This window comes from Anabas testudineus, chromosome 13, assembly GCF_900324465.2.
Source record: "Anabas testudineus chromosome 13, fAnaTes1.2, whole genome shotgun sequence".
In the NCBI taxonomy this organism is placed as follows: Eukaryota; Metazoa; Chordata; class Actinopteri; order Anabantiformes; family Anabantidae; genus Anabas; species Anabas testudineus.
The window spans coordinates 7,426,613-7,441,123 of record NC_046622.1 but is presented as its reverse complement, the minus strand read 5'-3'; the positions used below and the strand labels follow the sequence as shown (position 1 = coordinate 7,441,123).

Sequence of the window (14,511 nt, the reverse complement as noted above, 5' to 3'; positions counted from 1 at the left end):
GGGGCTGCTCCGGCCGGTAACACATCATAAATTACCGCTAAATTGAAACCCCCAAGCTGGCAAAATGAACAAAAAACATTATTACGTCGTAAAAATGTCTTTGGAAAGTTTCTTTGCACAGGGTAAAAGCTTTCAATGCTACTGCGCCTATAATGAGAGAGCTAGGGTTACAGTTTGTAATCAAGATTGTGTGTTCTGTAACCATGTTTTAACCATGTTTTAATTAAACAGATAAAAACAGGAAGGCATGGTCGTGTTGTCTTATGTGTGAAGTGTTTCTTCAGGCTCCACTTTGTGGTCTTCCAATATGGGAGTAAAACAGGACTCAGCATAGACACAAACCCAAGTCTTGCACAGGACCTTAAGTCCTGGTTGTGCTATTCTTCAGGTGCAGACACGTCATTAGTAAATTTTTATTATAGTAATAGCAAAAGGATGAGAATTACAAAGGATAGATTTAATTTTTACACTATTTCTTGATATACCCTATATAGAAGAACAATTAAAAGCTGATAAAACCTGCATAATAATCTGTCCATTGCTCTTAGTAACAGTTGTCAAAACATTAGTTTCATCACCTTGAGGTTTCCAGCAAACCAGTGGCGAAGGAAGTTACTCCAGAAATATGTTGCTGTAACTTGCATTACCTCATTACCTTCCGTAAACTGAAATAAAGTTGTGAGGAACCCTGTGTGTATTTTGTGGTTTATTTTTGAGGTATCTTCTAACTCACTACTGAGTTGTAATAGATAGGTTTTCAACTTTTAAAGAAACGTCATTAATACTAGAAAGGAAGTTGTTTTGCCTCATTGAAGTTGCTCTTTATTCTAAAGAAACAAAATATTAACAGTCAGAGGTCGAACAGTCATGTTATATTCTGTTAGGTACACTGGTCATTGTTCCAAGGACCTGGGTGAAATTTTTATAGTTTCTTTGTATAGAGTCTGTCTCTTCATGTATTCCCAAACTGAATCCATGATGTTGTCATTAGTCCTGTGTGAAGATCACACCATCTCTCAAGGGGCTCCTACGTTTACATTTATATTATTTAGTCATTTGGCAGATTTTTATCTTTTTATCCAATGTAAAGTATAAGCGAGGTACAAGCAATGTATCTAAGTCAAGGAGGTAACACCATAAGTAATGAGCTCTAAGAAGAACTATTTCTGTTTCATTAGGTATAAGTGTAAGATGTTTTTTACTTTTTGTTTGCGGAGAGTGTTGTGAAAGAGTTCTGTTTTCAGCAGATTTTTAAAAATTGGGAGTGAGGCTGATCGTGCAGGGTTGGGTAGGTTGTTCCGCCATTGTGGAACCACTGAGCTGAAAGGTTTAGACTGGGATTATTTGAGGTGAGGTGGTCTCACAGGGTCTCATTTTGTGTAAATGTGAACAGGAAGAGCACCGTGAGAGTCCTACAAAATGAGGGTGGTATGCAGGCCTGATGTACTCTAGTACAACCTGCACTCACAGTCCAGCACCGTGCAGCTCGACTGGCATTTACCAGAGAACACCTGAATTAGCACCCGGTTCTCTTCACATATGAGAGCAGGTTCTCACTGAGTATGTGACAGAAGTGAAAGACTTTGGAGACGCTGTGAATGTTATGCTGCCTGTAACTGTAAACGACATGTTTGATGGTGGTTCAGTGATGGTCTGGGGATGCATATCTTTGGAGTGCCGTGCAGAACCTAGTGTCATGATCCATCGTATTCTGACTGCTTTGAGGTACTGGGATCATCAGATCATCATGACCTGAGTCTCATTGGGCTGCAGGAGACTTAGCTCCAGCTTCATGAACTGCAGGAATAGTGAAAAAAAAATCAAATGAATTAAAACCAAACTACACACAAAGAAAACATGCTGTTCTTATTTCACACAGTGTAGGTTTACTTATGGTCCTGCTAACATTTGACCCATGCACTTCCAGCTCAAGAAGAGACAAAGTGTGAATGTTGACACAGTTTTTTTTTTTTACTTGAACACTTCTTCCTTCATTTGTGACAATGCTGTGATGTAAACTGATAGGTAGTATAATACTGCTGTTTCACATTGTCAGGTACAGAGAAACTTATTTGGATAAATAGAATGGTCTAACATTCCCCCAGGGACATGTGCCTACCTAGTTAGGAACAACCATAAGAGGTTGTTTTGAGCCAGACAAGTTACACTATTGACCATCAATTATCATATGGATAACAATTTTGGCTTTGGCCTATTTGTGTTTTCACATAAACAATACTTTTGGTAATTTCCATAAAAAAATTAGCGAGGGGGTAATCATTTTGTGTTTCACTGCACATGTTTTAAGATTCACATTCAATATAGTATATAATTGTGGTTATGCCAATTAAATAAATTTTCGAAATATTGTAATGTGCCTATGTTATTGTGGAGTGTTACCTGCAGCACAACGGTAGCTGTAATCTGTCTCTGCCTGGTCACCTGAGAGACAGAAAAATTGAAAAGTCAAACTTCATTGATGTGTGAAACTATTAGTTTGTAGTAAAATTTTTATTTTTTAAATTTATCAGGAGTCATATTTATTTTTGTTACAGTTATTCTATATTTAAAACAAATTTTCAATTTGCTATTGTTGTATTTGTCTGCCTTTGTGTTTTTGTGGTATCCAAAGGGATTTGTGGTTGTACAGGACTGTCTTTCTTACTTGGCTGGTAGTAGTCATAGATCTTGACCACAGCTGGCTTCAGGTTCTGAACTGGGATCTCCTGAACAAGCTCCAGCTGGTGGTTGATCGGTTTGTCCTTTGGTAACTGTTGGTTAGATACAGGTTGACAACATCAGATACAATCTGGAGAGCATCTTTGTTTGTTGCCTGATGTAAAGTCCTCTCACCTGTTGAATATACATCAGAACATGGTCTTCCTTTTCTTCAACACGATCCACAGATAACGCATGAAGAGCTGTGAGGAGACAATAATTAGTTGTTATCATCATCTTCATCATACATCAAAACTAGGAGCAGCTCATGTCTAGAAAGTGTTTCAGGTTCGATTCCAGGGTTAGGGTTAGAATGCACTAAAAGATCTTCAGATATTCATATTCAGAAGAGGTGTATTTAATTAACTCACCCTCTTCAAAGACTCTGAGTCTGGGACAAACCCAGACAGCATTTTGATGTCCAGGATCACCATGTTTGTACCGTCTAACTTTCCACTGTATCTGGGAATAAATGGAAACATGATGTGACTTAGAACCTGAACCTTGGTTTTCATAGTCCTGTTAGTTATATGAGATGATCTGTATTTGCCTGTCGGTTATTTACAGGGATTGTAGCTTCAGAGTGAGTTTGGGTCTGGGAGATTCGCTGTTGCAGTCGGCCTCTGGTTTGACCTCCACACTAAGTGTGGTGACATCAGGCGGAGTGGGGATGTTGTAATGAAGAGAAATCTGGGAAACACAAACACAACATTTAATATTTATTAAAGCAAAAAACAAAAAACATTTCCTCAATTTCCATGTCCATTTTCATGTTGACTGACCTGTACTGAAGCACATGCAGTGCCCTTCACCTCCAGGCTGTACTTCCCTGTAGTGTCCTGCAGCGTCTTCTCCTGGTAGAGCAGTTTGTTGTCCTGGTTCACATCAAATGTCAGCTGACCACTGGGAGACTGGACCGTCACCATACTAGATCCTGCAGGACTGAACACCAGAGTGGAGTAGAGAGCCAGAGCCTGGAGAGCCACCACGGTGTCCTACAACATACAAAGAAATATTACAACAAGTTGTCATGATGGCTGCCAATATGAAAATATCTTTGATTTTCAGTCACCACTAATCTTAACAATCAATCAACGTGTTTTCCAGATCTGATGCAAAGTGTCTCAGTGAGCATAAGGTTGGATATGCCAATAAAAACTATGCATGTTTTAGTCTGGCGTAGTGTAAAAGTGGTGTGAAAATGTTGAGTAAACACTGCATTGACTATGGTGTATATCGTATTTGCAGCTCCAGGTCTTCTGCCTTTTCTTTTGAATAATGAATGCAGGTTAATACTGCCACCCACTGGTAAGGAAAGGCAAGTTTTCTCACACAGGTGCATTTGAGCTGTGATGTATTCAGTCAGCCTTCGATATTTGTTATTTGGTTGTACCTGTGTGGAGGAGAAGCCTCCGTAATGATTCTGCTGTGTCGTCAGCCACAACGACACTGACAGTAATAAAGTTGGAATAATTTCTTTTTAAGATGATGACTCACCTTGTTTTGATGCAACTGTGTCCAGGTGCTGCAGAAGGTGACCACGAGTCTCCATGTCTCCTGCCAGGGTGAAGACGTACGCCAGCAGAGCTGTAGTGTAGGTGTTACTGAGGTCACTGATGGACTCTTTGAGGCACGACAGACTCTTAGTTATCACTGGACTCTGGATTATGATAAATCATTTTTAGAAGAAATGTAAACATTGTTAGGTTGTCTGTTATAATCCATCTAAAAGTTAATTAAAAATAGTAAAACACTGTACAGGAAATTGTTTGCTCACATCTGCTGACATGTTCATCTCTAAGAAGGCAGCAGTGATGTAAGCAGTGAGAGTCACTTCATCAGACACACCACCTTGTAGAGAGGAAACACAAGTCACACAATGATGAATGGATGAAATTGATTCTAGTTATATTTGCATTAATTTCAAAATAAGATACAATATATGTATAACCTTTGTCAGTTTGTATTAGCCTCACTTTCATCCTGACTGTATAGATACTGTCAACTAACCTTCATTCTGTTGTTAAAGAGTTTTCCTGACTGTTCAAAACAGCCGTTTTCTCGTTGTTTATTCTCCAGCCAAGTTTTAGACTCTTCAATGTTTTCTGGGTCATTGTAGATGAAAGTCTGAGCTTTAGTAAAAGATCTTAGCACAAATGCAGTCAGCCTGAGGAGAAGCAAAGAACAAGGTTAGATTTTATCTGACAGAATAAGACACTAAACATTACATTTTACTGTCACTAATGTTTGGATATTTTGGTGTATATGATAGATTAAATGTGAATCTTAGATGGATTGATCAGTAATGCTGTTACCATGTGTTCTCTGGTCCTGATCCAAATGTGCTGTAAGCACTACTGTTGTGTTTGTAGTTCAGCTGTCTCTGGTAGCCTATATAACAGAAATTGCACTTTTTATGACACGAGTCAAATCTGACTCTTTTTTTGTGTTTCTGTATGTATTAAAAAATGAAAAAATAAATAATAAAAATCAAACAGAGACTGACCACTAGTGAGGAGGTTTGTGGCCTTTTTCCCTGATGGCTGGTGTCAGCTGCTGTGTGTTCTTCAGGTACTGGAGAATGTAGATGTTGAGCGCTAAAAGTGCCATGTTCTGCTCCCCACTTCCGTACGGCATTTGCAGCAGTCCACCCAGGTCCTGCAGGGCTCCGCCCAGGATGTCACCTGCACAACAACAGTCACTGAGACCAGTCCATTTTTAGTACCTGACACTGTTATAAATATTATTAAATCCATCAATTTACCCAGAACAGATACTGAAGCACGAGCAGATCCATCAATCACATTCTCTGGGAGCTGTATGTTTATTTCTTCTGTCAAAGCTTCTCCTGTGTACAAACAGCAAACATTCACTTTACAGAGAGATAGTTAAGAGGTAGTCAGTACTGAATAACAGATGGTCGATGGGTCATACGCTCCGATTCATTTTCGCATCCAGGGACTGTACCTCAAAGTTCACTCTCAATAAGCTAAGTAGTTTATGTAAAGTTGATCTCCCCTCAGACAGGTTTGTGTTACACTGTGTAAATGTGTTGAAGTGAAGGACCACATGATGCATTTACTAAGATTTTAAAGAGCTGCTTAACTCTAATCTAATCTTGTTTCTATAGTATTTCACCTTTATGAATGTGAACTGTTTGCTGGTTCAATTAAAAAGTTAATGTAATGGAATGTACTCTACATTTTCAGTATGTTTGACAGATCAGGTCTGATGTATGATGTAAACCATGCTGACCTTTTGGACAGCATGGTTTACAAGGTATTCGAATAAACACGTTTGTTGCCATCTTCAGTCCTACGTCCTAGATAATGAAACATACAAACATACAAACCAGAACATGTAAAAACAGTATCTTTAATGTTTTCTTTATATTATTTAACTTGTTGCCTAGTTAATGTAAAAAAGTTACCTCAAAAATGTCATAAGCATCTTCTCCCTCAAGATAATACCAAACATTTCTTTTTGCTCTTACAGTCAAACATCCAGAGTCTCGAACATCATGTGGAATGTGGGAAATTTTCTTGACAGGCAGCAAATTAAATATCTGAAAAGAAAAATATGGTACACAGCAATAAACAAATCTGAATGTTTCCAGTTCTATAAAGATTTGAACATTGGGTAACTTATTGGATTAAGGCTTAAGAAGTATTTCTCTTAAGACGTAGCTGTAAAGTAGAGTGTATGTCTGTCGTAACACTGCCTTTATACATAAGGTAAACTTTGACATGTTTTATAGCTTTTTAATTATAATTTTCCTAACAGTAACAGTACTAATGTTAGGTAGTACCTGTACAAAAAGAGAGGTGATGCACGTCACAAAGAAATAGTAGCAGACTTTAGTAAAATTACTCACACTAACTGTTACTGGTGACTGACTGATGTAAATAATTATACTATCCAGAGGACACTAAAACTAAAGGATGGATGGATCTAGTTCTAGTTGATTACAGCTTTCACCTGGTCTGAATTGAGACTTTTCCCTGGCTCCTTCATGAGGACACTCTGGTCAACAGCGCTGACACCACACAGAGAATCTGGATCAGCCGACACCTGCATGATGACCTCCTCTCCTGGGACAGCAGAGGACGGAGAAAACTCCAACGACACCTGATACACACAGAGAAAACACAAACTGCAACCTCTGGTAGTTTTCCAATGCTCAGCCCTGTTGATCTTTAAGTTATTATCATCACTGCACATTTCCTTCAAGGTTGACTCTTCCTTTCTTTCTTTGGCATGTGATAAAGTCAGATACCAAATATTAATTCTGCTTTGTTTATTTACATAATAGTCCAATCCAAGTGAATTTGCAGAATGAAGTTAACTTTAATTTGCTGCCAACAACATGAATAAGTGTATTTGTGAGGCTAAAAAGAAAAAGATCATACACCAACAGAAACAAAACATTATTGATCAGTTTTACTAAAAGTAATTCTACAGCTCACCAACTAAAACTAGTACACCTACATGTGATGAGCAGTTTTCTTGTCTTACTGACCTTGTGACTGAAACATTTCTCCGTGGAGAAGTCGGCACTGTTGGCGAACATTTTCTCATTGGGCAGGACGGCGTAAGCTACAACCTGAACTTCTGGTGCCATCTCTGGAGACACCTTCAGCTTAAAGGACACCTCACCCTCATTCACTGAAACAGCAAAACCAGCTGTTTTGAACCATTTGCTCCCTGTTAACATTCATTATTTACATGCTTCCATAGTTATAATATATATATAAAAAAATATATATAATATATGATAAAACTGCTTTTTAAATGGTCATTCACTGAACTCATAATTAAGTCTGATCTTTGCCCACTTTTATCTTTAACTTCAATCTCTTTATAACCTTGCATGACAATGGCTCCTCTGGATAAGACCTGTGTAATTTAATAAAGTGACACAAAAAAACTTCATCACAGCTCATTCAACTTCAGTAATACAACAAAAAATATTATCATAAAAAAAAGAGTGTGTCTGCAGTCTCAGTGTGACACTTGAATCAATGATAATATCTTCTTAAACCGTGTTAAGTGCTTCTTTAAGAAACAACTGATACAGGACAGAAACTCACTCACCAGATACATCACATCCATTTTCCCCAGAGCCTCTCCAACTACAGTGTACTGAATAAAGATGTCCTCTTCTGTGTCACAGGAAAGTGGTTTATCCTTCTTCTTCACCTTCACAGAGTTGCCAGTGGAATAGGCCAAAATAAAGCGATGTTCACCACGATAATGTGCAGTTCTATGATCGGGATCTTCCCCTGTTGGTGTCTTGCTAACCTGCACATTGAAACATATTTTAGAGAAATCATTTTAGATTTAAGCTCATCAACTGCACAGTATTCTCTTCATTTAAGTGTTTTACTGAGACAGAGAAATTTGCTAATAAAATATTGTAGTTTCACTGCTAAGTTCTACTTACAAAGACACTGAGAACCCCATCATTGGCTGTGCTAAATGAGAAAGTGGCAACACCATCACTGTCAGTCATGAGATTCTGTAGCAGATGGATTGACTGCCCTTTCCTCATCAACAGATAAACTGGCAGCTCAGGAATGGGAGTGTTGTTATAATAAACTGCTTTAACCTGTTGGAAGCACAAAGATTTATCACTGCCAATACTCAATACCTCAGCTGGACGTTTTTTGCAGACAAAGTGAAGACAACGTTTAACACTTACTTTTCCCTCAACATTTGATCCTTGATGATAAAATCTGGGTGTTTCAATAAAAGATAACCTTGCAGCAACATAGGAGATATTTATATTTTTTTTGTCGTTGATGTGAAATACCTGTATGAAAAGAAAATGTGTTAGAACAACGCACATGGCATTATTTTAATAACTAATTCTCATTTAAATTACAAATATAATAAAACTTGCCGGTCCCCTCTTCTTCCACTTTGGCATCAAGAGTCAGCACATCTTCAACCGTCCTTTTATTAACTTTTGTGAAAGTTGATATCTTGATGGTAAAAGTAGCACAGCCTTTTTTGTCAGTCTGTAGTGAAAAATACCAGAAGACAAGAAATAATTTTTTTTAGTTCTGCTCATTTCCATGAAAAAGTGGAAAGATTCAGGCCTTGAACACCAGAAGTTGCAGCCAAACCATTTTGTGGAAACGTTACCTGCTCTGTCTCGTTATAGCAAGGGGCAGTTACATTTACCACCCCCTCTGGAAGGGTCAATTCAGGATTAGATAAAACAGGTCGACAAACCTCTAGCTTGACACTTCCTCGCACAAACTGTCCATATGTATACCTAATTAGACGACAATGAACACACAGAAATGTCAGTGTGTTGTTCAATCTACCAAACTACTACAGTTTTTAAATAGAAAGTCTTTTACTTACTTAGCACACACTTCAGCTTTGATGTCTTCCTGCTCAATACTTACTTCATCAGATGTAATTATTTGAACATCAAATTTAGGCAAAACTGTGGACACATTATGGTTGTTAGCATCCTGACTTCATTAAGGATTCATGTTTTCATTAAAAGAAGATAGAAAATTATAATTAGTGATAACATACCAAATTTCTCCACCTTGAAGTTGTGAGATATTTGATTTTCACCCACAGACACAATGATTTCGTAATTTCCTTCACAAGCTTCAGAATTCAAGGAGTAAGAAAGCTGCAAGATTTTACTGTTGGATGTTACATTGAGCCACTGTCCAATCCTGTTCCCGTTGGCATCCTGGTAAATTAAATAATACGTTTTCATATTTATATCAGAATCAATAAAATAAATTGTATATGATGGGCTACATGCTCAATATGTGTTTACTACAAGTGTGGCTCTTGGTCTATTGTCTTACCTTTATTTCAATTATATCGTTCTGCAAACAAAAAACAAAAAAAAAAAACATTGATCATTCTTTTATTTATTTTCTGACATCTTTGATATTCAATAAGTGAATCTTTGTTGATAAGCATTCAGTGTTCTGGTGTTTTATAGTAAATGTACAAACATAATTATCCGAATTTCAAAGTTAGTCAGAAGACTAGTCATCTGTTATTATTTCTATCACAATAAAGAACATTTACCAAAAAAATTGCATTGTCTTTTTAGTTGGCTTTGTGGTAAAGCTTCAACATGTTCTAATTCACTTCAGAATAATTTACATCACAAATATCATACTGAAGCATAAAAAGAAAGGGGACACTCACCAGCCGATTGATGGGTCTGAACTTGGTGTCCAGTGTGATAACTCTAAAATGCACTGCAAGAAAAAAAAGATTAAAGTTTTTTGATTATGTGAATATATTAGTCTATTTATTGTTGGTGTTTATAAAATCTGTCTCCTATCTCTTTGTTCAGTGTCCTGCGATCTTTGACCCTTGTTCATGTAGTTTGCCCCTTTTGTTTTACCTCCTTTCCCACCGTCTGATATTTGACCATTTTAACTTATTTTATTCAAAAGTCTCTTAACTCTTAGATTCATTACATGCAAAGTGGAATATCTCAAGATTATTTTTGTTATTCATACATTATAAATAGTTCTTAATGCCCACATCATGGGGAAGAAGGTCATTGACAAAGATCCACAGTGAAGCCACCAAAGGTCATTGTTGAAACATCTGGCTGTTTGCAGAGTGCTGTATTAAAGCACATTCATGGAAGTCTGACTGGAAGGAAAAGTGTGATAGGGAAAAACTTGATCACAGCCTTAAGAATATTTAAAAACTTGACATACGTTTTTAAGGAGTGGAGTGAGGCAGAAGTCATCAAGAGACACCACACAGGCTGCAACAGGATTTAGCACCTGCCCATTGGTTTGCTGACCTTGATATTACTGTACTGTACTGTATTGAACTACTGTATATACTATTTATATACTACTACATTAGCCAGCCAACTCGCCTGAGCTGAACACCATTGAGAATCTCTGCAGGACTGTCAAAAAGATGAGAACCACCCGATGGGCTGAAGGCTGCTATGACAGCAACCTGGTTTTATTACATTACACATTACTGAAACAATGTGTGTTAAAGAACTGAGTGTATGAACATACTTGTCACAAGATGGACATTGCTATCTTAACTTTGTTTTTGATGTTGCTGTTACTGCTCCAGGTGTTCTGGAAACACTGCTGCCTTCACCTTCCACGTCGTTTATAGCTGTTGATATTTAAGGTTCCTTTGTTGTCCATGAGCCATCCAAACTTTACTTTCTGTGGCAGGGCAGACGCGCCAACGCTCGAGACTGAGGAATACTGGAATTTTTTATTTATTTTTAATTATTTAAAATGTCAATACAGAAGATTTTGTTTTAAATTAGTAATGGGTTGAAGTTGTGTCCACATTCTGAATTGTTCGTAAAATGGGAAAACCCATTTAATTCTCTTATTACTTTATTTGTACTGTAATATATACAACACCATAAATCATTAACTTCAGGTTACCTGTTTGTCCAGGGAGATAGAGCGGTTTGTCTGTTTGGACAAATGTCATTGGCTGATAGACTTTGATCATAACTTTCCTGACTTCTTTTGAGAAAAACGTGTCGCCTTCTACTTCCACCTGAAACTTCTGCACCTTGTTGTTCTTCACTAAAGGAACCTGTGACAAAAACACATTTTAGACACTGTATTTAAAAGACAAAAACACTGAAATCACAAATGTCTGTCTAAACACTGGCTACTGTAACATCTGTGTGTGCACCTTAATGTCTATATTATAAAATTAATTATTGGTCAGAATTATATTTCTAATAACAACATTTTAAAATGATTGTCTCAGGAGCTGACCTTAAATTGAGTGCACATATGAAACTCTTCGCTAGATGTGTGCTTGAGAAGGGTTGTGCTTTCCTCTCCAGAAACCAAAGTGACAGTCATGACTACAGACCCGCTGGGCTGCAGGAGACTTGCACAGAATTTGGTTTCTGATCCAGCTTCAAGAACTGCAGGAATGGCCACCATGTACTGTCTACAGGCAAAAAGATAATAATACAAACCAGCTCTGTCACTAACAGAGAAACTATAAATCAAATTTTTGAAAAGAATATATTGTTCATTATTAATCATGTAAAAGTATTAATATTACTATTTCTAAACTTACGGTTCTCCCAACACTTGATCCACACTCATCCAGTTTAAAAAGACACACAGAGTCCATGTCCATATCTGAATCCCAGGACGCCCCATGACTGACTGGGAGGAACCTGTAGAGTATCTGTTAAATAGCTACTGATACAAATTCAGTCCCTCGTCACACAAAAACAACCATACATGCTGGTACAGTGCTTATAAAAAGTATTTACCTCCTTCGATGGGTTATCCTTTTTTTGACATTATAAACAAATTATGCAAGACTCCCTATCTTGCATGTCCCTTTAACACTGCTAAAATTTTAAAATCTGAGTGACAGATGGTTTAATTTATTTGAGGGAGCAGTGCAATAACTGGATGTGAATGAATGTGTGTGTATGTGTAACTGACTGGTGTTTCATATTTTTCCTATATAGCAGTTTTTAGTTTTTATTGATTTATGACCATTTTATCTTACCGAAATTATTGCATTTTAATTTTGTTGTACAACGTACAGTGACAATAAAGTTATTCTATTCTAAATCAATCATTGTCAATATAAGTTAATGACTTTGACAAAAGAATTTCAGAAAAATTTGTCATTAATTTGTTTTCCAGCAAGTCAATGACCCAAAGCGAGCAGTAAAAGCTAAACAGAAATGACCAAAAAGGTGAATGTTCTCTAGTGGCAAAGTCAAAGCCCAGACCTCAATTTGTGGATGGACTTGAAAAAGGCTGTTCACACCCGATCCCCATGCAACCTGACAGCTTGAGCAGTTTTGCAAAGAAAAATGGCAAAAAATTCCAGTGTCCAGATGTGCAAGCATAATTGAGACCTGTTCACATGGACTCCATGATGTGATTGTAGCCAAAGGTGCATCTACTGAATACTGACCTGAAGGGGGTGATTATTAATGCAAACACTGACATTATATGTTTTTTATTTAATTGACAATACTTTACTTTACTTTACTTTATGTATTTGATTTCTTGGTATCCTTTAAATCTAACCTTTACCAATTTAATGTTCAATAATGTTTAACTCAAGGCTGATTTCTAATAATGCACACCTTAAAAATAAAGTAAAATAAGTAAAAAACCGTATTTCTGATATTGTACACTTGTTATACAGTGTACCACAGTCAAAAGTTCTGATATTGCATCTTTCATCTGCTACTGTTTGTAAGTATTTAGTTCTGTGTTTTTTCCATCATCTGGAAACTTTGATCTAAGTGTAGTCTATAATTTTTGACGTTTTCTCAAAATCAACACATGGTATCTGTCTTACAGTGTTATCTGCTACTCTGCCCTTTACCCAGCGTGGGATGTTTAATTATATTATGTAAACAGCTCTTGTCCTGATTTCTAAGGCCATGGAGACATTTCCCATAAGTGGTACAAAGTATGAGTAATGTACAATAACCATAAAATTTAAAGAAAAGTGTTTGCTTATCTCTAGGAAGCTTTTAGGAGAAATTTTGACATAAACTGTGATGCCCTTCATCTTTATAATATACAGTCTTATAAAGTACTATTGTATAAAGAATTATATAGAAAACCCAACAATCCCATTTGAGCAAACACTAGGCAACAGTGGGCGGGGAAAAATTCCCTTGACAGGAAGAAACTTCCAGCAGAACCAGACTCAGGGTGGGCAGCCATCTGCCTCGACCGGTTGGGGCGAATGGAAAGAGGAGAGAGAAAAGAAGAGCTGGTACTGTTTGTTTTTACTTGGTGGCAGATGCCTCTGTCATAGTTGGCTGTGCCAAATGAGAAAGTGGGAACTCCTGGCTTGTTCCTCTTGAATACGGACAGCTCCATGTTAGAATTGAGTCTATTATTGTAGTTAACGGCTTTAACCTGTTGGAAGCCAAAAGTTGTATCTCTGAAACCCATTTCCCTCCACATTTGATCCTAATCTTGGGTGTAAAACCTTCCAAGAACACACAAAACCTTGACCAAAATCTTCACTTCTGGGTGTGAAATACTGGTTTGAGAAGCCTCTGTGTTACATCAATGTTTGTATTATTTTAATATACTAGCTCTCTTTTAAAATGCAAAAAGAAACATTAAAAACATTGTCTTCCTCTTGCACATTGGAATAGAGCTCTAGTCCATATTGAAGGACCAGGTTACAAAAACCGGGTTTTCTTGTAGTCTCACACAACTTTTTCAAATTTTGCAGATCTTTTCAGGTGTAAAAAAGTGTGATACATAATGTCACACTTATCCGAAGCAATGTTCCCTAACACAACTAAAATGTCAAGAACACCAAAGCATCCATTTAGTTATCATATCGCAGTACATGATGTAAACAACCTTAGCAACCACTTTATTTTTTAGTGTTCACTCTAAATTACTTTGAATAGAGCCTCACAGAAACCAGGAAATCCCGGAAACTAAGAAACCAGATGGAAAGATGAAAGTCTAGAGATGCACTATCTAGCAAAGATAAAAGAGGTTTGACTTTATACACTAAAAGGATAATTACTTAGTGGAAGACAGCTACAGATGAGTATGGCAACGTGAGATATTAAAGACAACATCTGTTATTTAGCAATTTGGTGGTAAATGTCTACTATAGTTGTATTATACATACAAACAATGTGGGTATATGGCCCACATTTGAAGTAAATAGACATCTTGTGTCAGCAGAGAGATGACACTGTATCAACTGTATCTGCTTTGTCTCCTTTTAGCATGGGGTATTTAAAGCAGTACTGGAAGTATAGGTTCGAAG

At 37.1% G+C, this 14,511-nt stretch overlaps 1 protein-coding gene across 1 annotated transcript; it reads right to left on the bottom strand.

The window, feature by feature from the left end:
* Window positions 1-133: 133 nt before the first annotated feature.
* On the bottom strand, window positions 134-12,489 carry LOC113171288 (alpha-2-macroglobulin-like). Its single transcript, XM_033326303.1, is given in 31 exon segments — window positions 134-1,797; window positions 2,401-2,442; window positions 2,666-2,771; window positions 2,854-2,921; window positions 3,086-3,180; window positions 3,284-3,408; window positions 3,501-3,713; window positions 4,112-4,378; window positions 4,496-4,569; window positions 4,728-4,885; window positions 5,034-5,109; window positions 5,225-5,249; window positions 5,251-5,402; window positions 5,483-5,566; window positions 5,974-6,040; window positions 6,149-6,283; window positions 6,697-6,846; window positions 7,238-7,383; window positions 7,554-7,614; window positions 7,813-8,019; window positions 8,162-8,326; window positions 8,420-8,515; window positions 8,607-8,738; window positions 8,866-8,998; window positions 9,091-9,175; window positions 9,271-9,436; window positions 9,558-9,578; window positions 9,910-9,962; window positions 11,145-11,301; window positions 11,490-11,670; window positions 11,803-12,489. Coding segments are annotated over 31 exon segments (3,564 nt in total). The 5' UTR covers window positions 11,889-12,489; the 3' UTR covers window positions 134-1,759.
* Window positions 12,490-14,511: the final 2,022 nt, after the last annotated feature.